The sequence below is a fragment of the Dromaius novaehollandiae genome, chromosome 22 (assembly GCF_036370855.1).
Source record: "Dromaius novaehollandiae isolate bDroNov1 chromosome 22, bDroNov1.hap1, whole genome shotgun sequence".
NCBI lineage: Eukaryota > Metazoa > Chordata > Aves > Casuariiformes > Dromaiidae > Dromaius > Dromaius novaehollandiae.
Genome location: NC_088119.1, coordinates 11,684,598 through 11,710,575, shown reverse-complemented (window position 1 = coordinate 11,710,575; position 25,978 = coordinate 11,684,598). Strand labels below are relative to the sequence as shown.

The 25,978-nt window shown below is 39.7% G+C and overlaps 2 protein-coding genes across 2 annotated transcripts; both read left to right on the top strand.

Moving 5' to 3' along the window:
• The first annotated feature begins 1 nt into the window (after position 1).
• Positions 2–11,816, top strand: DUSP3 (dual specificity phosphatase 3). The gene is made up of 3 exons (XM_064524852.1): positions 2–238; positions 7,810–8,036; positions 10,507–11,816. The coding sequence occupies exons 1-3, from the start codon at positions 117–119 to the stop codon at positions 10,710–10,712; spliced, it is 555 nt and encodes a 184-aa protein (XP_064380922.1). The 5' UTR covers positions 2–116; the 3' UTR covers positions 10,713–11,816.
• Positions 11,817–16,224: 4,408 nt separating this feature from the next.
• On the top strand, positions 16,225–25,369 carry SOST (sclerostin). The gene is made up of 2 exons (XM_026113594.2): positions 16,225–20,451; positions 23,451–25,369. Exons 1-2 carry the CDS (start codon positions 20,229–20,231, stop codon positions 23,870–23,872), a joined length of 645 nt encoding a protein of 214 aa, XP_025969379.1. The 5' UTR covers positions 16,225–20,228; the 3' UTR covers positions 23,873–25,369.
• The last annotated feature ends 609 nt before the right edge of the window (positions 25,370–25,978 follow it).

Genomic DNA, 25,978 nt, shown 5'->3' with positions numbered 1-25,978 from the left:
GCGACTCCGCCTCCCGGGAGGCGGCCGGTGCCTGGCGGGGCGGGGCGGGAGCGGGCCCGGCCCGAGCTGCGGCGCCGCGGGGCCCTGCGCCTGGCCGGCAGGGAGCGGGCCCGGCCATGTCCGACTACCGTATCTCGGTGGAGGAGCTGAACGACCTGCTGGCTAACGGCAGCGGCTGCTACAGCCTGCCGAGCGCGCACAGCAACGAGGTGGTGCCGCGCATCCACGTGGGGAACGCGTGAGTGCGCCGCGGCGGCGGCGGCGGGCCGGGCCGGGCCGGGCCGGGCCGGGCCGGGCCGGGCGGCGGGGGGCGAGGCTGGCGGGGGCTCATTTCCACCCCTGTGCCCGGCTGTTGAGGCAGGCGGACTGCGGGGCCCCTTGGGGCTGAAGGCCTGGGATGCTGACGGAGCAGCCTCCTGCAAGGGCGTTTGAGCCGGGGAGGCGCGGCGGCAGGGCGGGAGGCCAGGCCTGCCGGACCCGTGCGGCCCTGGGCAGCCGCGGCGCTGGGCCGCGCTGGGGGGCCTGGGCGGCGGGCCCCGCGGCTGTCTGCCTGGGAAGAGGCGCTGGAGGCTCCTGCTGGCGGCTGACATCGCACACGACTGAGCGCAGCTCGTCGACAGCACCTGCCAAAACGTTCGCTAGCCTCTCGAGGTCTCAAATCTAACTCAAAACAGAACTGCAGTAAGATCAAAAGAAACTAACCCGCTCTGCAGACTAAGCGTGAAACACACCTCGATTGTGTTAGCACTGGGCTTCCCCCCCCCCCCGCCCCCTCGTAGTATTTTGTACTCTTGCTAATTAGCGGTGGTCAGCAGCGTTGGTTATCCATACAGAAAGGGAGTAGAGACAAGATGCCATGAGGTATACGTACAGTTTCAGCTGCTGAAGTCACATCGCAACACTTGTGTAATAAGTGTATGTTAGGAGAGTGGAAGACGCTGGGGCAAGGAGGATGGGTATAGTAGCAAAAGGGATATTAGATCTTGGTTTAACCATGTGCAAAACTACTTAAAGGAAGCAAGACTTTAATAGGAGTCTTTTCCCCCTCTCTGTGATTGTCAAATGAATTTCTGTATACTCTGTGCCCTGCAAAACTTCATCCTAATTAGTCATGCACATGGTGGGAGCCAGAGGGATACAAATATGGCTGTGATAAAAGCCCTTAGAAATGGGAAAGAATGTTCAAGGTTCAGCAGTATCTCTTTTTTTTCTCGGGTGTATTTTGTCTGAACATAAGAAAACACTTTTTCACTGTGAGGATGGTTGAACTCTGGAACAGGCTGCCCAGAGAGGCTGTGGAGTCTCCATTCTGGGAGATTTTCAAAACCCAACAGGACACAGTCCTGGGCAATCCCCTCTAGCTCACCCTGCTTGAGCAGGGGGGTTGGACCAGATGATCTCCAGAGGTCCCTTCCAACCTCAACTATTCTGTTTATTTGTTGCACCAAGATTATGATTTCAGTTATGCATTCCATTCCTGTTATCTTTTGCTGATTCAGTTTCCCCTTCTGCATCTCTGTATACTTTATCTCTGTGAAATTCTGGGCTGTCTTTTTGCTATGTGTGCAATGTAGCAAGTCACAACCATAGGTTTTCATTAGCTTTCTTCTGTACCAAACCAGACTCGACCTTTGTCACTACTGGTTGCTGCAGCTCATGCTCATCTAGAGATAGGACCAAAATTATTATCTCCGTGGCCAAGATGACTTTTGACAGCTTTTGACACCTTCTCCTTGATATTTTTAGCAGTTAGCTGGAAGAAATTAAGTCAGTGCCTACAAGATCTGTAAATAGGTGATTTGTGCAGTTAAAAATAATTTTGAAGGTAGTTTACTTCTGCAGAGTGGTTTTCATTGTTCAGTAATTGGTTTTACCAGTTAAACAGCTTGGATTTTCGTACAGTCAGATGCAAGGTTTCCTAGGAACAGAGAATGCATGTGTAAGTTGCAGGATGGAAACGATCTATTGGAAAGCTTTACTTCTGAGAAGGGCTTTTTATGTAATAATTGCCAATCAAAAAAATCTTACACACCAGCGAAGTTTGGAGCAAAAGAACAGTTTAGCTGGTAGTTGGACTAGGGGTATATTAATCAAAGTCTGATTCTGCTGTGAGTGCTTTTAAAAGGATGCTGAAAATTTTGTGAGAACATCTGGAGACAAATAATTTTGTGTACTGAAAAAGCTATTTCACAGTGGGAAACTGACAACCTACTTAATTTATCAAGAATTAGCAGGTAATAATATTGTTGAAGCATCCACAGAGAGTTAAGATAATAAAGAGCTCTAGGTGAACAGATGAATGCGTATTAAGATTCAGTCACTGAAGGCTAAGCTTTGATAGTCTCAAACTAGAAATAAGACTAATTTTTAATAGGATTTTTGTCTTAGGTGGAGGTGTGGTTTACTGCCATGTAACTAGCACTTGGTATATTAGTTGTTATTCTAAAAGAATTTGAAACTGTGCAGGGCAGTTGTCACGTCTTTTCAAGCTGCTTGTCCCTCTTTTGTACTCTCCTCACATTAAGTTAAGGCTTAAGAGAGAAGATCTGTTTCTCCAGCTTGACTCCTTCCACTACGAACTACTGGAAAAGTGAACCTTTTTCATGCACAGCCTCTCAGCCTTTGTGCATATGTGGGTCCAACAGTGTACAATGCATTTTACTACTATGTGCAAGAAAAACCACAGCCTTGTTTGGGCCCTGTATTTGCAGTTCATTAGCCTGTCTTGTTCTGCTCTGGCATTTCCACAGAGCTTGGAGTATATGTTGGATTTGAAACTGTCTTGGTACAGTTTGTGTCTGACTAGCGCTCACCTCCCCGAGTGACTGTGAAGAGAGAACAGCTGCATGGATATTAAATGAACAGTGACCCACTCCAGCAGATCATGCTCCACCTGGTACATCTGTCATTTGTTATAAATCACTTTCATTTTTTATGCATTTACTTATCTTTTAGGTTATGTTGGAAAGCATGTTGCTCTTCCTAGTAGGAATGTGCTTTGAGTGAAAATATAGTTTGAACTCTGCACAGCATAACTTGACATAAGAAAGACTAAGATCTGAAATTATTCCCCGTCCAAACAGGGCTTCCTGTTTAACAGCCTGCAGTGCCGTATATGAGGTTCAGTGATTTCCTCCAGTGATCTGTAGCGATGTCACAACTTTAGCATAGTGACACCCTCTTCCCTGTCCACTCACAAAGTGGATATAGTTCTTCATCCACGGATGCTTTCCAAGCGAAGCATTCTTTTGCAGTTAAGAATCTCCAGACTTCTCTTCTGTCCCTGTTGGACTTTGACTACAGATGATAATGCTGTTATAATTGTGTTTGTGGTATTTTTGCTGAAATACAATATAGCATGATTTTTATATTGCCGTTTTGTGTTGGTACAGAACGTCAGATGTGTTTGAATGCCACAAATTCTAAGCAGTTTTTTAATCTGATTTCGAAAATGAAAGGTCAAGCATCCAATTAATATGATAAAATCTTAGTGCAAAGTAAATTTAAGAGACATTAGACTAGAAAGTTAAGTTAATCACAGTAGTTCCCATGAAATGTCTCCTGTAAAATGTTCTGTCACTCAGCTATTGTTCTAAGAATGCATACTGAAGTAAGAATCATAACTCACATCACAACAGAACAGCTTGAATCTTCATTTGTGCTAAATAACAAAGAAATCTAGCTAAAATTGTGATTCACAGATAGCCTATATGAAGAGGTGGATTGAGACATGCGTATTTTGGCTTTGGCCTTTGTTGCACAGATCTTCCCACTGAATCTCTGAGGAGCTGCCAGAAGCACTTTGCACAGGGCTACGAGGAAGTCAGTATAGCAGGAGAACAGAGTGATCTGATATTTGCTCTGGCATTCAGATCTCTGCTCTGACTTGGATGCATCAAGCCTTTTTTGCAATATAAGGCTATATTTACTCCTATGAAGACTACAAGTGGCAGTAATTTTAAAACAGTAAGGCTTCACAGAGTAGTCATATCTGTATAGAGTTTTAACATGAAGAGTTCGGAATCCCAGTGCCTGGTGTAAGAGCGGTGGGATTTGAGCAGGCTAATGCAGAAAGAAATGAAAACGTCTGAGTGAGATTCAGAAACTTTTGTTTGAAATCTTTGGAGTATTTTTCATAGGGGTGCTTCTGTCTCTCCTTATGAGTGACTCATCTTTAGATAGAGATGAGACTGCCGAGACATTCAGGCAGATGAGATTTAATTGTGACATAGTGTAGAATAACAATTCTTCTGTCAGATAACTTCAAGTAACAGAGCCAAAGTAGATCTTCCATGCAATACATGAAGAGAATAACTAATGAAAGCACAGAGGTAAAATGATAAAACAAAATATTTTGAAAGGAATGTTTTTGTATATTACAGTAGATAATTATAACCTCTCAAAGAGTACCATGTTCCTGAAGACAAGAGTCAAAACAGGAATTATTATATACGTGACCAATTAGCATGATTATGTATTTTTCAAGCAATAACACACTAAGGCAATTCAGAATACATTGGAAGTACAAGTTATTTTCTATTGCTGTACAACTGAAGATGTGTTTGAGTATAACATCTTAATCAATGACCAGGACAGTGGGACAGAATGCATCTTCATAAACGTTGCAGATAACACAAAAATGGGGGAAGCAGTCAACACACTGGAGGGTAGGGTTGTTATTCAGAGGGATTATGTATCGTCAAAAACAGTGTTTTGCCAGAAAGCAAGCATATCTCGCATTTATAAGCAGCTTAGCTTTCTGAACTACTGGGTAAGGAATTATGTTGTTTTTTCACAGACTATTGGACGCCTGTAACAATTCAAGCCACATGTCCAGAACTGTATTTGCTAAAAGGGTTCTAGTTATGAATGCTCAGTCTGAGTTTTATGGCTGCCTGAATGTGTGTGGGTAACCCATGAAGCAATTATTTGTTCTTAACATACTAGACATCCACGTGATAAATATGAAAGGTGTTCTGAAATTGACATTAAATTCAAGATCTATAAGGGAAGAAGTGATGAGGAAAGAGTTTGGCATGAACATAACAGTAGACATAACAATTGTAGATATAACAATTAAATGTGTTACAAGACTGAGACAGAGTTACCTGGTCATTGGCATTTTCTTGCTCCATATTAAGGTCTTGGTTTATTTGCTGAGGTGGCCGGGTGCATGAATAATGCCATATGGCAATCCTATGTAGCTTCACGTACCCTTAATTACCTGATACATGGATCTCTAAGACATGTATTTTGTGGCTGGTGAAACTGTTCATCTGTGCTGAAAAGAGGCACTTCTTACTACAATACTCAGATTACAGAACCAGGGCCAGGGAATCTCCATATTCAGAATTGACAAGATCCCATGAATTTTCCTAGGGAAACAGAAGTAGCTGATGGTAGCTTCTCTTCACTATTCAGAGGAGCTAGCATTTGAACATGGTGCAGTTGGACTGAGATGTTAAGGACAGGCGAGATCCTAGGACTGTTTGGAATGGGAGAAAATGGTATATAGACTTTTCAGCTGTAGTCGAGTGTAGAAAATCAACTATAAATCTGGGGAAATCTTTCCCTGAGAGGGAGTTTGCCTCCAGCTGAGCCAGTCTGTGTTACCAGATGCAGCCATGATTCCAGGACACAAGTTCCTATTGATTCCAATCAATATCAATTATGTGTTCTGTTACTTATACCATATACTCACCACACTAAGCATGGCAGCTCACTGCTGAATTAGCACTTTCTGCTTTGGCCTGGTTCTGTAGGATTTACTTTTTTATTGCAAGCAGAATTCCCCTGGCACTGATGCTTGTCCTCTGGCACAGATGATGTCCTGCCAGATGGAAACTCTGTCAACATTTGTTTGGCTAATGAAGTCTTTACAAATATTTGTCTCAGTGCCATAGTTGCTGGGTACAGGCAGCAGAAAATGCAGAAGCTTTGCTCATGTATAAGAATTCATCTGCTTACAGTACAATTTAAGGGGTGAACAGTCATTAGGAGAAAAGGAATGCTCTAGATGTTCATATAACCTTGAATTATATGACAATTGTGACTCAGTGCACAGGACTCAGAGATGCATGTAGATATAACCTAACTAATTCAGATATTTATTTTAATTTTTCTTTAGAGTAACTAAGTGTACAACCAGAACCCTTAGGTACCTTACAATCTCTTATAAACTTGTCCAAAAGGATACTACACAGATGCTCATCTGGAGCTCTGCTTAACGTTAAGACTCCTTGTATTTGCAATTTAGGGCTGGAGCCTTAGGGAGATTTTCTAAAAGATTTCTGTTTCCACGTTCAGTTGGTCACATAGTGAAAGCTGCCTTTAAGAACAAAACAAAAAAGGGTTTTTAGGCTTCATCTTTTCACAAAATGTGTAGGATCTGAATTATCTTTTCACAAAATGTGCAGGAACCGAATTATCTTTCAAACTAATGTTTTCCATCACACTCTACTAATGTTGACCAGTGGGCTCAGATTTTATTGGGAGACACAAGATGTGATTAAATATATGTATATTTTTTCTCTCTAAGAAAATGAGGCTAATATTGGGACTGACATATAAGGGAGTATTCAAATTCAGGATGAAAAGTAGTGGTTTTACAACAAAGAGTTAATGGTCCTTTCTTCTTATTTTATAGCTGTCTCTTTTTACTGCAGATTGTGTTCCAGTGCAAAAGTGGAGATTTGTTCACAATCATGTTACTAAGTAGATGAATTGTTTGCCGTGGTATCAATCGGAGCTCTTATCGGCTCTTATCAGGCATTATTATTGGATCTAATTGTTATGATCAAGCCTGAAGGGCATTGTTGTTATGTCTCTTTACTGACAGGATAGGGTGCTATCTTAGCCACTTAAAGATGGAAGCAGGTTTTTTTGCTACAATTATTTAGGTATTTGATAGAACTGAGGAGCTGTAAAGGATTTAGCTACCCAGAAGTACTGAATTCTTTCATCTTAAACATCACTCAGCTGGGTTCTTCTCCATTCAGATACTGATTTCAACTAAGACACTAAACACTGCAGGAACACTTTTAATGAGAACACTGAATGGCAAAGACAGTTATATCTCTATACTGCTGGCCTTTGGATAGTCTTGCCAGATCTTCCTGTGGCTTCAAGGATGTTGACTAACACAGGGACAGAGGACTATACCTTGTAGGAGTCCTCAGATGAGACCTTTGAAGATGCAGGAACAGTCACTTATAATTACGTTCTACGTTGCTGTGAGAAGGAACCTATGCTGTTTCACATTGTTTTCGATTGCCCCCCACGTGCAGTTTTTTGGAGGAGAGACAGGGCTAGCAGACTGTCAGTCTTGGATGCTGTGAAGAAAGCCTAAGTTCAGATAAAATGTATTTCTGTCTGGACTGTCTACTAATAGCAAGTACTGCTTTCCTAGCCATGAGGCACTGGTAGCTGACAGTAGAGGCTTTTTATAACTGGTTTTAAATTAGCTTGTGTAGATAATGGTTAATCATCAGGAGTAACTATCCTAGGCCTTCTGGTATCTCCAGATACTTATGCCATAGTAGGGGCTAACAGGTTAAGTTTCAAGTGTTCTCTCAAGCTCAGTTGTCACCCAAAAAAGTGGCATTTTCATACACAAGTAGTGACCGTCATGGCTCTAAATATTTCTATGAGTATATAATCTGTAGCTAATTTAGTTCTGAGCACAGTATATTTGGCATCTATTAACAGGAAAATCAAAGGTTTTAGTTATCAATAGCTTCTGGGGACTTCATAAGTACTGACATGATTCACTGAGTCCTAATTGTTTTCTTGACACTTTTTATCATGCAGGTTCATAGCCAAGAACATTATGAGGCTGCAGCGTCTGGGGATAACCCATGTTCTGAATGCAGCAGAGGGGAAGTCATTCATGCATGTGAACACTAATGCAGAGTTCTATGAAGGCACAGGCATCAGATACCATGGCATTAAAGCTAATGATACGCAAGAATTTAACCTCAGTCGCTATTTCGAGGAGGCAGCTGATTTTATTGAGAAAGCACTTTCCCAGAAGGATGGTAAGGCAAACTGAAATACCTTTCTGCCTTGTTTTCGGTGCATTGTATACCTTTCTTGGTCATTTATTTCACTGTTTAAAGTGGTTCTTTGTTCAGATTTTTGGCTGAACAACCAAGTCAGGAATTCAGATCAAGACTCAGGATCAAAGATGCCTGAATACACAATAAAGCATCTTAATCTGCTGTCTTTATATGTGGGTCTCCACTATATGCCAAATGGAAGTCTGTCATTGCAGGAATGACTTTGGAAAGTGAAACAGCTACTGCATCCTAAAACAGTGCCTTTCTAGGAGGATGTGTTCTTATTTTTCTTTAGACGTGGTGAATCACATGAAAAATCCAGAAAATAAATATAGGGTCTAAAAGTTGTTTTGGAACACTAGAAATTATAAATTAGAGAAAGGATTGATATAGGTAATGCATAGCTGAAGAATACTCTCACAACCTGCTATGTTTTTCTTTTCTAAGTGTCTCCAAATGTACAAAAAGTTTAGAGACTGTGGTCCTATAATTTTTATTGCATTAAGTTGTTAAGGCTTTTTTTATGACAATTACCTCACTGTTCCCTGGGGTTGCAGGAAGCCTGGAGATCGTATTTGCAATGTTGCTGATTGCCACATTTCTCTACAATGTGTTTCCTCAGAGCAGAAATCCTAGGACATAGTGCAGTGGGCCAGACAGTGCTTCTTGTTGTCTGACTATTTCAGTATGCCACTTACTTCTGCATATGCTTAATTTCTTTCTTTCTTCATGACTGAACATCAAAGAGGAGGAAAGAGAACTCCCATAATTTTAGGAGTTCTTTCTCTGAAATGGGCAAAAAGGTGGACTAGAGCTGTGGTTTGCTTTTCATAATGGGAAGAAGTTACACCTCAAATTTGGTACAGTAGGAAAAAGTCTAAAAACTAAAATGCAGCTCTTCCAGTTAGCTTTGTGACCTACTAAAACAGGTTATGGTAGGAGGAAGAGTTTAACATCTGTGAGATGTTAAGAGCTGTGCTGTGACTATCCCAACTGAGTTTGACTAATAATACCTCACAGTGATCTGAGCAGTCACAGAATTACTCTGAATTTGCAGTAGCAGTTCTATTTAGTAGGATTCTTTCAATCTTAGTAGCTGTCCACCAGGCCTGCCACTGTTCTCTTACCATGGCAGACAAAGGAACTTTGCAGCTTGTCAAGCTGGAGCCAGTTCTCAGATTAGCTCACTACTGAAATTTGATAGTCTTTGTTAACTACTGAAGGTTGAGAAAGGACAATTAAGAGGAGTGCAGCAGTATCTTCTCCTGCAGTTGCATTTTAGCAGTGTAGTTGCATGAAGTTCTGGAAGGCAGCTAAATGCAGGCAGATTTGGTTTACTAAAGGCAGCTATAAAACTCACTGCTTCTCACAGAGGAAGGCTAGAAACCTTTTGCTTCAGAACATTTGCAGAGGGGAAACGAATTCTCTTCCACATATCTGCTTACGCATCTTTAAATCTTGTTAATTTATGGCTATGGGGGTCTCAGGAAATGTTAAGAATTGCTTTTTGTTGTTTAACTTGCTTCTGATCAAGCCTGCAGATCAAGGCAAATGTGGTAATGGGCTTTCTGTTGGTGTGGTTCAGAGCAAACTGTGGATATCATGAAAATGTATGTATTGGTTCATCTGTTCTCTTGTCTCAGAAAAGGATTTACTCTGGAGACTAGACTGGGGCCACATCTCCCGCTGCATTTGAGGAGAGGGACGTTTTTATGTCTGGAAAAGCAGGTCAAAGAGAAAGCAGCTGAGAAGGAATCAAATCGAGTCAGATTTCTCAGAGGGAGAAATGGCCTGTTTTCCCCGGTCAGTTAGCTGGAAGCATTTTGTTGGTGCTGGCGTGAGTGTGATTAGTTGCTTCCTGTTCTTGTTGCTGCATAGTCAGCAATTTCATTTACTTAAGTGTTTATGTGACTTCATAAATGGCCAGGGAAGTGGCTAGGTATCATCCAGCATGGAGTTAGCATAGGAATTATCAGCAATGCAGTGTAAAGGCTAAGTATCTTTGAAGAGATGTAGTATGTGACAGACAGCATATTTCTCTGTGCCCTCTGTCTTCAGTTCAGTGTATTTTAAACTGTGTGCCATTTATTTTTGATCGCTGGTACTGGTCATCTTTAGGGGCAAGGCCTATTCCAAAACACAAAGAGTGGAGAAGTGTAGTAAATAGGCACAGTTTGAAATTTTGCAATATAGCAGCAAATACATTTTAGTGTGAATGTTTGTGATATACAACCACTTTTTTCTGCATTTTTCTTGATGACAGATTGTGTAGCTACTAACAAAGCCGTAGCACCTTTCTCCCAAGTTTTCTAAGTCTTCTGTAGCATTCAGAATTTAGAGTCCCAAGCTGCTGGAGGACTAATATTACCTTTTATATCCTAGCTAGTTCACGTTACTCTTCTATCCTAGATTCTGGTGTAACCCAAGTTATGACCTGTCTTCCCTGCAGGCCAAGTGTTTGTGCATTGCCGTGAGGGCTACAGCCGTTCTCCTACATTGGTCATCGCCTACCTCATGCTTCGCCAGAACATGGATGTCAAGTCTGCATTGAGCACTGTCCGGCAGAAGCGAGAGATCGGCCCCAATGATGGCTTTCTAAGGCAGCTTTGCCAGCTCAATGAGCAATTAGTGAAGGAAGGCAAACTGAAGCCCTAAAACAGAGCACTGTAGTATTTTGGGAAGTTTCTCAAACTGTCAAAGGATATGTGTTAGGTGCTTTAGATACTCAAACCCCAACTACCAAGCTAGGTCACATAATGTGAGGGAGATAGAATCCCCGCTCTTGTCTAGTAAAAGTATCTTTTGCAAACTCTGGTCTTTTAAATGGCCCAAAATTCTCTCACTTCTCAGAGCTGTTGCAGTGAAGAAGTGTCTTTAGAGGAGTAACTCCGATGATAACAGCTGTTTTCACATGTATTTCAGAGCCCCCTGCAGACCCTATCATGTATGTGCTTTGCATTGACCTCGAGGGTGATTTATTTAAGCCTTGTCTTGTATCCCACCAGAACACCATTTTCTGAGAGCCCCAACACATCCTCTCTTCACTCACTCTTAATTGAAGTACTGTATTTTCTAAAGTTTCTCTTCCACACGCACAGGTGCCTAAAACCTGAGTGCAGGAGCTTCATGGAATGGAGAAGTATATATGCAAATGCACAGGTGCACTCTCATGTAAAGTGAAGTGTATACAGCTTTGTATTTAGTGTGGGTATATGCAATACACACAGAGGATTCAAGTATGGTAGCAAAGACATTCAGAGCCCCGTCTTAATATACGCTGTATTTCCAAGAATATGTGTATCTTTTGCTGTTGTGGTTAACATGAAGTAGTCTGATATTAACTGGTCTTTTTATTTTTATTTTAAAATCATACTAGAAAAAAATGTCAAGATCAAATGTTGAAGAGAAAACTTCAGCAAGGAAGAAAGAATGTCTGTATCGAGTAATGCTTGTACCAGGTATAAGGTAAAGTCCTAAGTAACAGAATAGAATGGCTCCCGAGGTTTGTATTGAATTATAGTGCCTCCCTTCACCCTCACTGTTTATTAAACTTGAAAGCTTGAACTGAACCAACACCTATATAGATTACTTCCAGTAGGGCAGCACACAGGTGCTTACAAAGCAGTTTGTAGAAGTACACTCTGACTTGTTGGATTGCTTGCATGGTTCCATTAAATAGAAGTGAGAATTGTTAAGTATCACATGGATTAGCAAACATTTCCTTTCTAATAAAATAAATGAAGTTGTGGTTCTGTCTGACATGCAGGTGAAATGAGTCATTGCATTGTTGGGAGAAGAAGCTTTGTTTACGGTATGCCTGACTTAGTGTGTAAATGTGTGACTGAGTTAGTGTAGCACTGTACTAATACAAAGGGTCTCCCACAGAAAACTCAGAGCTGTTGGTTAAACTAATAGAACCCTGAGATGTTTATGCTCAGTTTTTATGTGTGCTTTAATGTGGATACAGATTTAAAATCTAACACTATTTAACAAGGAACACTTTTATATTAGTAATACATATAACCCCAGTTCCACAGTTTTGTATATTCAATTCATTTATCGAAAATCACAAAGGACATAGATTGTTTTACTTCTAGTTAGTTTATTTTTTCATTTTAATCAGATAACTTTCTTGAAATTAAACTCCAGAGATATTCTGGTTGAAGACGGGGCTTATTTCAGTTTCCTTGCATAGGATGGGAATTGCCAACAAGTAGTACTTTGTCTTTTGTGGCCTCTAAAGGAACAACTGGGGAACACTGCGTAGCAGGTGTTTCCTTTCACCTCCCTACAGTCAGTCAATATTTAGTGCTTGCTCTGAAGCAGAATGGTTCAGTAATACCTAGCAGTAGAGAGTTCCTTAGGATAATTGCACACCTGTTCAGTGTCTCCCATTTTATCAGGTTTAAATGAATTGCTTTTTTCAAAATTCCTGGTTACTTCTTTCATGTTATGCCATGTGGGGAATAGAAATACTGGCCTTCTCTTTTCTACAGTACTGCCTTTTTCATACAGCAGTCCTATTTACAAATCACGCTTTTAAAATTTTTGCTATCGTCATAGATTTTTTTTGCTCTCTACCTGCACCATGTATTCATAACACCTATCTACACTACAGGAAAAAAAAAAAAGCCAAGCAGAAATGCGCATGCATGTACTTTGGCTTTGATTTGTGATTTGTTACTTAGAACTCAAAAATTCCAGTCCAGTAAATGACTAAGCAAAATATTTGGTGTTAGATTTTTGTAACTATCTCGAAGAGTATAAAAATGCTAGTAGTTGTCAGATTAAAAAACAAATGTTTTGTTAGAATGTGATAAAATATGTTAAAATGCTGATGTTTTTGTGTAGTTCTGCTGGTCCACAATGAGCTGTCTATAAATATAGACAAATCAAGAAATATAAGAAAATGTTCATGTGTTCAAGGTGTTATTTTAATTCATAGGACACTGCTGTATTCTAGTGGTAACTTCAGTGATACTCTGGCCAATTTATCTCAATACAATAAAGCTTAATTAACAAATGTGTTGTAATATGAGGGGGAGAGGAATAAGTAAGACACTCATAAATTAATTAAACTGAGCTCTGAGACAGCATATCCTAGTTTGAGTTACTGATAGGTGACTCTAAATAAGCCATTTCTAGCTTTGCTTTTAGAACAGTCTAGAAATAGTTAGGATGTCACACCACTGCTCCATTAATGGATTGTACATGTCCTCTTTTGTCTTTCTGTTTAAATACTAGAATGTTGCAAATTATTCTGCCTATTTTAGTGGACCAAGAAGAGCTTATATTCCTCCAATCCATAATCATATGCTATGTGCATCTTAGTATCTGACTGTGGAAGGCAAGATTATATAAAAAGAGGAGTGAGACCTTTCTACCATTATAATGTGACATTGACAGACTATCAGAAGAAGTATGCCTCTTTGTTCTGAAATTACCATGTAGCTGCCTGTTGCGATGAGGTGTTCCTTACAAGCATGCTAGTTGGGGAAGGTATTTTTAAAAACAAGCAAGCAGAAACATTACATTTTTTGTGTTTAAACCTTTGCATTATAGCTAAAATAGTGTAGTCTGGATTTATATTAATATGTTTATTCTGAATAGCAGCATGGTACTTTTTGCGTAGATAGAGCTTTGGAGAAGGGATGGAGTCTCTGTAGAATATGCATCTGTCACAGAACAAGGATGTGCAGCCTGTCAAATCCATGGAGGGGAAGGGAAGATGTGGGGGAGGAGGTATTAGCATTTTATAACAAGAAGCAAAGAAGAAAGTCTGGTTAGATAATCATCCCTCTAAAATGATTATATATATGTAAAAATAAATTGACCTTGTACCTCATGCAGAACCAAATTTCACCCATTATATAAGCACAGGGGAAGAGTTTGTATCTTAAAATTAAGATTCAAAGCAAAAATAACATTTTCTGAGTGCTTTCTGTCCTCATCCTTTCACCATGCAGCTAAGACTACACTGTTGACAACAACAGTGTTATATCTAGCATGCTACCCTGAACCAAAGGTACTGCCAGAAAATACTTCACAGAAGGATGTTGCAATAGGTCACTGCTGACAAGTAAGCATTTGGCAAAGGTATTTCAAAATTAGACTTATAGCATATGAATGCAAGACTAGCAGCCAGTATACACTGTATTGCAATTCCATTTCTGGATGTTGAGTGCATGTCAGTATTGGACACATTTTTCTCCTACAACATGAGTATACATGTCTTATCTCTCTTGGTATTGTGAGAATTAATTAAACTTCATAAAAGGCTTTGGAAATGAAAAGCATGGTGTATAATAACACTCCTTGCTCTTTGACTTGAAAGACAAGCTTGTGTCATATATATGTTCCTCATGCTGAAAAAAAGAACCATAGCAGTAGATAGGATATTTGCAATGTTTATTTTCATCCTTTAAATATTTTCAGTAAGATGTCTTCTCTTGACCAGAAACAGTTAAATCTCTGATGCTGGAATTGGAAGCACGATCTTTTTTTCCTTCTTTTTAAATCAGTTTTGCTGGTTTACTAAAATGGTCTTAGCATAGACGGACTATCTAATGGAGTCTCACTTAGTATAGCACAGAGGTTTCTTCTAAAATTACTTTCTGGACTCTGCCAGTGAGTAAACTGAAAATAGAACAGGCCTCAGAGGTGGCTTCCAAGGATTCATTACTGAGAATTTGTATCCTTATTCTGTGTTAGATAACTCATGCTGTGTATGGCGTTGCAACTCTGAATCCAGATGAGCAATTGCGAACCAGGCTTTTGATTTTGTTTTGGATAATTTTCTATGAAAAATTGGAGTTGGCAGTCTATAATACTCTACTGAAAATATTAAAATTCATAAATTGTATAATGATCAAATTATTTGGCCTTAGAGATAAAAACAGGCTGTACTAACTGTCTACAGAAATTTTTTTGTTGTTGTTGTTATCATTTGCAGTTACTGATAGTTCGACAGGCCTTTCACAACCCCTCTTCTTTTTCTGAGGTATACTTCTGGTATACCTGGAGCTGAATGTCTACTTTTGATTGTAAATCACTCTCTCTGGTAGATACTAAACCAGAAAAAAATACATGCAGCAACAAAAAAGATTCTTAGTAGGAAGGTTGGCATGGTGTTAAATAGCTGATTTTCTCCTTTTTTCTCCTGGTACTGCTTTATTTCAAAAATTCAGATGTACCAATTCAGTATTGCTCATATGTGCTTGGTACATAAAGTACAAATAATCTGACTAAACATATGAACTTATTTTATGTCGATAGTGAGATCAATGACTGAAGTTACTATGTGTTGGGCTTTGACTGTTACACTGAAGAATTAACTCCTGCTTTTGTCAACCAGTTTACAAACATTTAAATGCTATTGTATGTTAATCATAGTATATGTGACTATACTTTCTTCACAGTAAGATTCTGTATGTTTCTTGTGGAAATAAGAGCTGCTGTTGCCGACTCTTGTTGTTTGTGCCATCTCGTAACTTCGGACCTTCCTTATAATTTGCCAGCCTCTCAAATCATTCTTCCAGTAATCAGTGGATTTGGATAGATGAGCATAGTACCACATTTTGGTTTATATTCTGCAGATAGGTTCCTGAACAAAGTTGATCATAGAGTTAATAATTTCACCCACTATTTTAGAGCTAACTTCTCTAGCACAAATGTTAGCTAAACATTATTAATCATTCATCAGCTTAGATATCTGATACACAGCAGTAAGACAATACAGGATGTATAGCTAAAATTTTGTGCAATTGCAAAACCAAAAGTTCAGCTGATGTCTGAGCAACTCCCTTGTGGAGACAGTGTATCCTATTGTAAGTACCACAATAGAAAAATGATACAGTCTTTGTCAAATACAGCAAGCAATGTGATATGGCTATCTTGAATTTAAATGCAGCTCTATCTGTGAGTAAATCAAAAAATTCTGCTTATAATTTTTGAATGGACAATGACTGACTCCACTTCTTACCCTTTGGACAACCTGTTCCTTTGTTCTGTTTTGGAAATAAACCCTATAAACTCAGATTGCATGAGTAGTTGAATTAAGCCTTTGTATTTTAATTCCAGTATCTCAAGGGAGACAGCTAGCTGACTCCCACCAGATGGAGCTGTATGCTTATTATTCTTCACTAGATAGTCATAATTTCATCTCTGAATGATGCTACTGTATGATTCCAATGTATTTTCTTGTTATCATCAAAAAAGGTAAGTCACCAGAATGAGTTATCAGTGCATTTGCTCATCTCTGGTGGGAGAAAATGAAACTTCCATTTCTTCTTGGCTTCTTAGAGGAGTTCACAACATAGCATTCAGCCTCATGTATTCAGAAGGCAGTATATGGCTCAGCAGAATTCTTGTGAGACAGATAAAAGTCACTTGGGTAAGCCTGGCTTAGCATCATCTCAGGAAAAGAACTGTTTGAGAAGCAGGGAAGCTCTTCTTGATCTTTGCCAAAGACTGAATTCCTGGGCAGTGTATAAATTATGAACCTAATTCATAAAAAAATTTAAACTGTGCACATATATCTTAGTGCCTGGATATCTAATAGAACAACCCTTGCCCCAGGTATTGTGGGGGTACTTTTAGCACCAGAAGTTACATATGACAGAACTGATTTTAGAAACTGTTTTACATGTGTGTGCCTTCATAGTGCAGTGTTGCAATTTAAGCTCAGTAGGACCCAAGTTTGGGTCCAGACAGCAGTAGCAAGGGATTCAGGCTAAGTATATGATGACAGTTTACTACCTATACCCACTCCCACTAATATATCTGATGCTTTCTTAGCTGGACTAATGGTGTTCTCTCAGCACAGAAAATAGTATCCCAGTTGTGAGGATAGTGGATTCAAACTCATTTCCACCTTCTGGGGCAGGGGGGAAGAAAGGGAGTCATTATGAAAGTGTCCTTGATGTTATAAATCACAAATGGGTTTTGATTTTTCCTGTGCTTCATTAACAACGTAGAATGAATCGTTCATGGGGGCTGCAGCCCAGACTACTACTTCTTTCCTTGTTGCAGAAGTAGAATGAATATGTAACCAACTACAGGAAGTGGAAGAGTGTTTTTCCAGTTAAGGAAACTGAATGTCTGATGGGATTTGGCTTCTTTTCTTGCCTCTACTAAGGCTGTCCTCCTAGACTGTGGACAAGAGCTTTTAAGCCAGAGGCTAAATGCAGCTTCCAATTTTGGCTTTCCTCGATTTTTGCATGATTTCTCCCAGTTGTTGATACAGATAAGTGTTACGACAGGTAGAAGAGGGGGTTCTTTAAATACTTACGGTGAAACTGCATGGAAGAAAATTTTATGCTTCATCTAAAAATAATAGCTGTAAGTGTGATTCTCTGTAGCAGGCCTAACACTGACAATGATATCATGAACCTGGACATAATCTCTATGCAGACATGATGTGAAAAGAAATTAACAGAAACTGAGCTTCATTAAGCAGAGATACACAATTCTGAAGACATTTAAATAGGGGAATGAGTAGGTGGCAATTCCTCAGAGATTATCAATACTCAATTTTATTCTATTCTCCTGTTCTGCTTTTCATCTGCACTCCATTCTGTCATGAGCTGTGATGTATTGGCCCTTCAAACACAGGTTACTTTGGAAAAGGTCACTATGCTACTGGTATTCTTGCCCTGACATAAAGAATACTGAGTTAAGATCCTTGCTTAGTGCCTGGTCATCCTTCCCCACTTTTTCAGATAAAATTGAAGAAAGAAAATGCACTTCTTTTCCTTGTGGGCCATTAGAACTTCATATTGCACTGTTTCTCAAGAAAGGAATAACAGCTGTATTTTAAAGGCTGAAAGCAAAGCTTAAGACATCATTGTATACAATTTAAAATATAACTTGAGCATGATAATCTAACCTGTTCTTACAAAAAGAATCCTCCAAGGAAGATGAATCCACAGCTTTTGAAGCTGGCATCTGTCCTTTCTTCAGAGTCCTTTTTATTTGGTGGGCTATATCTTGAATGGAATTGTGCACTCTTTTTTATTCATAAGTGAGAAAAGTGTGCTTGGAGAAACCTTTGCAAGGGTTAAGTATTTGGGCTTCCTGTATTTGTCAGACCAGCATTAATTGCTTTTCCGTTTAAGGGAAAGTTATTAATGAAAGATAATCAGTGCTGCTGCTGCTGTTTATAGGGAGAAAGGAAACAGCACACCTCAGGCAAATTATGTGGCAAAATTCTTTATTAAAGAATGATGTCCTGACAGACTCTGCACAAAAAAGTTTCGTGTATAAAGAAAATAGTGTGCTGTATTCCTCCATAGAAACAGAGTAATTCCTGTGATAGTAGGATGAAGAGGATGTGGGCTGGGGGGAAGCAGGAAGAGGGAGAGAGATGGTGCAAACAGTTGCATGCAACATAATGTACAATTGCTCTTAGAGCTTCTTTGGACTATTTGGAAAGAAAGGCCCCTCTGAAACATGTTAATTTCTGTAATTTTGAGAAGAAAGAAGGGTAGGAGAGAAAGCATGTCACTATATTTCAGATGCCGTTGTTTTAGGAATGGACCATTGTGTATAATAGGTAGGCTAAAGCTCATCTAACTCAGTGCCAGTATTGCATCTGCTGTGTGTGTCTGTGTGTGGAAGGCAGAAGAGGTGAAATGTCCTCAAATCATCATTGCCATTGTTTGAATATATTATTTTTCATCTGGGTCATACCAAGGGTGAATGTGCCCCTCACTTTAAATTTGATGACACCTGTTTTCCATGCCAGGTCAGGGCAATTGTCAGAATGGAATGCAAGCCTTAGGTGATGAGTCCTGCAGCAGTAGGGAGAAGACAGATGGCCCCAGCTGTTTGCAGTGTCCAGACAGGTAGACCAGAAGGCAGAGCACAGAGGCTGTTATTGACATTCCAGCTAATTGTTAAAAAATGCTGGAGTTCAGTGATTCACTTAGCATCTGTTCTACACAAAATATTTTCACAGAGATGAACTGTATGTGACAAATATTGCAGCTACACACACAGCTTTCCCTTTACTCCTTTAAGCAACTATTTTGCTTTCAGTAGCTATGATGGGGTCATTGTAGTTGCTAATCTAACTAAAAGGTGAGATGCTTTCTGGTTAATGTATTTAACCTGACATCATTTGTAAATAATGTGGAAATGTCTGTGGTCTTGAGGCACAGAAATTATGCAGCTGTCCCCACTATCATCTTATTTCTCCAAGGGAAAAGAAGAATGCCATAGATGAGTTTTAAAAAATGACACATGAACACATATTGGGCATAGATATCCTAGGTATAAGGTCAGCTCTTTTCTAATTGGGTGTACCACGATTAGAAATCAGTCTTGCCATGTTCTTGTATTTAAAATAAGCAAATTTTCTATAATCAACACTTGTGCAAAATGTCAGCAGAAGTAGTGGTGTGCAATAATATTAAAGCAAATACAAAAAAGTGAGGAAAAAAGTATGGAAAAGCACATCAGAAAGAATGGTGTGCAGCATTCTGGCTGTATATCTTTATTAATATGCTCCAAATAGCCTATTATTTTTAAGGAGAACTAAGTAAAACAATTCCTCATTTTGAAAAGAAGCTCTTTCCTGTTTCTTCTAGTCCATTTATGAAACAAAATGCAGAGATCCTTGTTTTGTAAAGAAAAAGAAAGAAATATATGAAACCACAATAATTTATCTGCAGAAACTGAAATGCGTAACTACTGAGCAACAGTTTCTAATTGTGTTTACTTTATACTTGAAAAAAAGCAATAAAAAACATAGGAAAAATATTCCCCCAAAATGAGCCTGAAAACTCTTGAAAAAGACAATAACCAAAGTTTCAAATATGGAGGTAGAAGCAGATTTTAATTATAACTTTATTAGAAAAATTTGCAGAAAGACTTGTCAGGCTGCAGCTCATGCTAGTCTTGTCAATCACCATTGTTGCCAGGCAGAAAAATGAAGCATATGAGAAGTTTTTAAGCGCACAGAATATTTTTTGCTAAACCACCCCCACATACTCATTTAATTTCTGACCCATACTGACAAAAGCTTAGATGAATGAGTTGTTGTCTGGCCCTTCCCACTTTGTATAGTCATTGGCTGGCTTGGTTCTAAAAAGGATTTTAAAAAGGACAATAATTTGCCTTTGCCACCTGAGGCTGTGAGGGTGCTGAAAAGCTAATCTGTGGGCTGCCACCATGCAGATCTGTTGGGCTGTGTGCTCTGCCTGTGTCTTAATCCAAATTGCATTTCGATCGGTGGAAGGGTGGCAAGTGTTTAAAAATGATGCTACAGAAATCATTCCTGAGGTCACTGAAAATACAGAAGCACCGGTGGAACAGACTTACAGCGACAACAACAATACAATGAACCAGGCAAAGCATGGGGGAAGACACATACAACAGTCTCCAGACCCTAATGGTAAGAAAAAGAATGTTATATTACTGTTTTAAATGCTGATAGACAGTTTATGAGAGGATACTTATTATCATCTATGTGTATTTATTAAAACCTTTCGGTGTGGACCTAATGCTGTAAGTGAAAGGGAATTACATCTACTGTCAAAGAAGTATTCATGTAAACATCAGGAGGGATATGCCAGAATTGACTGATGAAAGGTGTGGTTTATCTATTGAACAAGCCTTAGGTACTACAGTATGCATTCCTGTCCTGCCCAGGTGCTATCTGCAGACACAACTCCAGGACATAAAACCCGTGGAAAAACTTGGTTTTTAAACATACAATGCAAGCAGCAGTAGTCCATGGTTTAAATTTCCCTGTGTAATGGGCTTGCAAGCATTGTGCTGAGTATCACGGGTCTTCTTTCTCTCTTTGAAATTAGGATGGGGCAATGGCTTGGGAGTAGAGCTAGTAAGAATTCTTAAGTATTTAGAAAGAGTCATACTAGTGGTGTCTTTAAGATCACACAATGAAAAAATCACATGGAGGTTACACTGAGCTAGACCAGAGCAGTGTGCTAGTCACTGTCCTTTCCCAACAGTAGCTTGATCTTCAGCCAGATTCCAGTAGCCAGAAAAAGCTGTTATGAACAGTTAAAGCACTTCCAAGGTGACTTTATGCCCGAATGAATTGGAGGGGACTCTCACTGTTCTGCAGAGGTGTGAATCATGGGAACAGTTTGACTGCTTGGACACTGCTGACATACTTCCTCATATGATATCACTGTATTTAGCCAAATGTCTGACATCAGCTATGATGCAGAAGAACTTTGTGAGGAGAGTTGGGAGATGGTGGGTTAGCACCAAGAAAGAAGGAGTTCTGCTGGCAAATAGACCAAACTCAGTGTTTCAGACTGATGTGTTTGCCTGCCAAATGCACACAGCAACAAGTCAAACTTACAGTTTCCACTACGGTGCATTGCAGGTCTGAGCTAGACTTCTTTTTATGTGGACAAATGGAAGGGAATTGTGTCCTTCTGCTGCTGCTGTCAATAAGGGGTTTAAAGCCGTAGCATTAACAATATTTTAAAAGGAACAAAAGAATGAAGTAATGTTTTTGAGTGTGCCATATCATAAGGTTCTTAAATATGTAAAAGAGTGAGCTCTCTGCTTCTCACAGGCATCTCCACCAAACACTAGATCAAAACAGGCTGATTTTGTAACTACATCTGAATACCTTGATTTTCTAGCCTCTAACTACTCTGGCATCATTTGGGGTGGGGGAATGAGGGTGAATCTGTCCCAGTGAAATGTGCATATTTTGGAGGTGGAAAGGACATTTATTTAAGAAAGTTAGAGAGAGAAAAGGGGACTGGATAGTTATTCAAGATACACAATGGTCTCACATACTTATTTTAACATCTTTAGCACAAGGAATCCAAACTATAATCCAAAAGCTACCAGACCTTCCTGGCACACATGAGGTTGCCCAAGATCATGATTAATTTTGCAGTATGTGGAACCTGTACACGTACAGGACAGGACATGTGTGTGCAGAAAAGAAATCTATATGGCTGAGGCAAAGGTCCATATATCCACCCATATCTGCCTATGTACTGTGATGGTACAGTACACCTGATTCAGGCTGTTCTTTTCAACGCAGAAAGAAGTAATTTTCCTAAATGCTTAGGTAGTTTGGGAGGATCAGGCTAAGCCTACATGGAGTTCAGTTGCCAGCATTTTCATCACAACATTGTGACAAAGCTCAACTGATTTGGTTAATGCAGTCCTTTTAAAACATGATGTCCCGAAAGCTGTACTTAGATACATATAAATCCAACCACTAAAATTCATGGTTCCACACTTCACAGAAAAAGAAAAGAAAAAAGAAAAATTATGCATGAATATAGCTCTATTGCTAATGACTCAGGGTCAGAATTCTCTGTTGATGTACTAAGGAGAGAAACACCTTGTACACAGCAAAGGTAGTGGGGCTAGGAGACATAGCCTTCTCTTTGTAAGCTGACCTCTAATGATTTCCATTACAAGTTGACCCGAGCTAAAACTATCCTTTTTACTAAGAGAAGAGCACTAGCATGCATTTATCTAGATGAAGTTCTTTGATAAACACCTTAAAAATCACTCTCTGTGTCTTCCGAACACGTCAATTAGCAAAGCATCCTGCTTGGCAAAAGAGACCCCCTTTGGCAGTTGCCCTCTTCCTGAAAATAAATCCATCCAAACATCCATTATTCAAGGAAAAGGTCTATGCCTACAAACAGAAAGTTTTTCTAAATTCTTAATGCTAAAAATCTTGTATTTTCTAATGCCTATTCTCTTTGCCTATTGCTATCCATTAAGAAAAAAGGGGGAAAAAACACAGTAAGGTTTCTAATCAGGCAAAAGGTGCCTCTAGTTGTCTGAAAAAAGTGTTGTGGGACTTGTGGGATTATCACAGAGAGCAGAAAGCTTGGAAAACCTAATGCCTGAGGAGTGAGAATTACCTAGCACTGTTGTAGTCTGCTAATATCCCTAACCTGGAACACAGATTATGCTAGTTATAAATCACTTAAGTGACACTTTCCTTGTTGCTAAGGAGTGTAAATCTGGAGTCAACCTCTGAAGTTGATAGAATTCAACCAGAGTAAATGGAGAAAGGTTTTGCCCGCAGGTAGATGAAGCCAGCAGAACCACATCTGAATTCCCTCAAAACACCTGCCAGTGCTGGGGCTATCGTTCAGAAGCACCGCTGCCCATCGGCACAATCCTATCATGGGATTTACCTAATGGCAGGAGACAGATTTTATTCATCAATCTGTACATGGCAATTCTAGGGTCTCATAACTAGAATGGCCAAAAAGCCAAAAACTCAGAGACTACAAGAGTGGGTCTTTGCAGATACTCCTTCCAAAATCTGTCATTCAAGCTCACAACTACATATCTGCTACAGAAACAAAAAAAATTGCTTTTGCAAGGATGGGGAAGAAAGTACTCCATAATTAATTTGTTTCTTGTTTGCAGATGCTTCTGACTTCAGCTGCAGAGAAATGCGAACCACCCGCTATGTCACTGAGGGGCCTTGCCAAAGTGTCAAGCCTGTCAAGGAACTGGTCTGCTCTGGCCAGTGTGTCCCCTCACACCTCCTCCCCAACTCTATTGGTAGAGGGAAGTGGTGGCGTCAGAATGCCCTGGATTACCGCTGCATCCCCGCTCACACTCGCACGCAGCGCATCCAGATGGCGTGTCCTGAGCAAGAGACTCGGACTTACAAATTCCGAGCTGTCACCGCCTGCAAATGTAAGCGTTACACTCGCTACCACAACCAGTCTGAGCTCAAGGACTTTGGCAAGGAAACTGTCAGGCCTCAGAAGAACAAGAAGCCCCGTCTCTCCAGAGCCAGGAGCAGCAAATCCAACCAGCCTGAGCTAGAAAATGCTTATTAGACCGTCGCTCTGAGTGATACAGCCCAGCAGCTCTGGATATTTTACAAGACACCAAATGGCACTCACAGGCCACAGAATGGGGTTCTGGCTGCAGGAGGTTCCAGTTCTTCCTGCTAAGCTGGGTTAAAGGCTCACATAGTCCAAAATCTATCAGATTATAACAATTGTGGTCTGATAAGAGAATGAGATAAACTGAGCTGGTGGTAGCAATACTTAAATTCAGTCTGAGAGGAGAGGTACACCCTGGAGATTTGCATGAGGTCATGTGGCTTGTACTTTGAGGAAGGCAGAGGAAAGAGGAAATGTTCAGGTGACAATCACTATCAAGCTTTGTTAGAAGTCATTTTACTCACTTTATGTGATAGGAACGCCAATGTCCCTTTCCAACTTTTCTAGGCACCACAATGCAGGAGATTAGGGAACCATCAGGAGAGTTACCACTCTGAATGAGTTGAATAAAGTTAGTGATTGCAGGGATTTCAACAGTTATGGTGAATAAAGTCAAGTTGTTAGGAAATTAACATCCTGTCAGATGTCCTCATGCCCCAATTGATTCCTCTAATGAGGAAAAACACACAAAAAACAATGACACTTGAGTTCTCAAAACAAAAGTGTGATGAATCTATTTCATATCTTTAATTAGAATACTGCAGGATCAACAGATTCAAGGTTGATATTTGACATCTAAAACACCAGATTTGTTTTAGGGACAATTCTACTCAGTGGAGCAGATTTATGAAATGGATGCTCCTCTCAACCACATAACCACACTGATTTGACCTGTAAACAGCTAATAATGTGTATAATTTTTACATAAAAGATACCGATTGTGCTTTATTCCCTCCGACAATATTGACTTTAGCATCAACTTAGACATCTCAATTCACATGTTCTATTCTGTAGAGTTTGGATCATCTGGCAGTACACTTTTTGGTGCCAAGACTGGACAAGCCAAGGTCTGGGAGTAAAGTGCTGATTCTGCATTAAAGTGAGCCTCTGCTAATTTGAAAGCCATGAATTCCTCTTGAAAAGTCTTTGGTATGCACAGTTTAGTTTGACAGCAACTTTCCTTTACTTAGCTTCTCAATGTTCAGACTAGTGTTTTTGTTTTTACATTAAAGAATATTATTGGAAAGTGAATATTCACATGCTGTATATATCCTATAGAAATGCTAAGCCTAGTACCAGATAAACACAATATGGGATGAAGACAATTCCTCACTGTTCTTATTTTCTGTGTAGAATTTATGCTAAAATCATATAAGCTATGGAAAGTTCCATTGCTGATAGATTTTGCAATTATTTTATGTGGGACCAGACTCTAGAGAAAGAAGCTATTGTTTCAAAGACTGAATTATGTATTTATTTTTTTCTCAGAAATTATTTATGCAATATTTTTCCTTGTAGAGGATGAGAATTAGTACTGCTTTAAAAATATTAGTCTGTTATTTTGAATTTTAACTATATTGTTAATAAAGTAGCAACATTGATTAATTATAGGAAGACTCACTGATTTTCAGCTAAAGTATAAAGCTGGTTTGCTGTAAAGCCTGTGAATCACAGAACAGTCTGGGGCTTGACTCTCACCAGGGAACTACATTTCTGTGCTAGAGAATATCAGGGCCCTTAATCCTCAATCAATAACCCACATATCTCTGAAGAAACTCCTTCCTGGGGCTGCTCATTCCAGTGTATGACATTTCTCACAGTAAGTCATCCTGGGCAGCTGCGGAGCTCTTTCAATATTCTCATTTCTCCTTCCCCTGTGAAAGAAAAACTCAGCAGACTTCAGTTCCCTCTACTCCCAGTAACACTTCCTGATTCAGATGTTCACAGCCTGATAAAGCCACTAAAGTACCCAATAAGGCCATAAGCTTTCAATCAAATTGCTTCAGATTTTCTCTCATTGGGAAAAAGAAAAAAAAAAAAAGTTGGAACCCCCTTTGCAGGAACTATCAAGGCCACTTTTCTTTAAGAAACAAAGACATTCTCCCTTTAAATCAGGGAAAACTGAGCTTGGAATGCATATCATGTGCAGGTCTTTAAATACTGCTGTAAAGATGAACAGCTTTTCCAAGACAGTCAGCAGATAAGGGTCCTTTCACT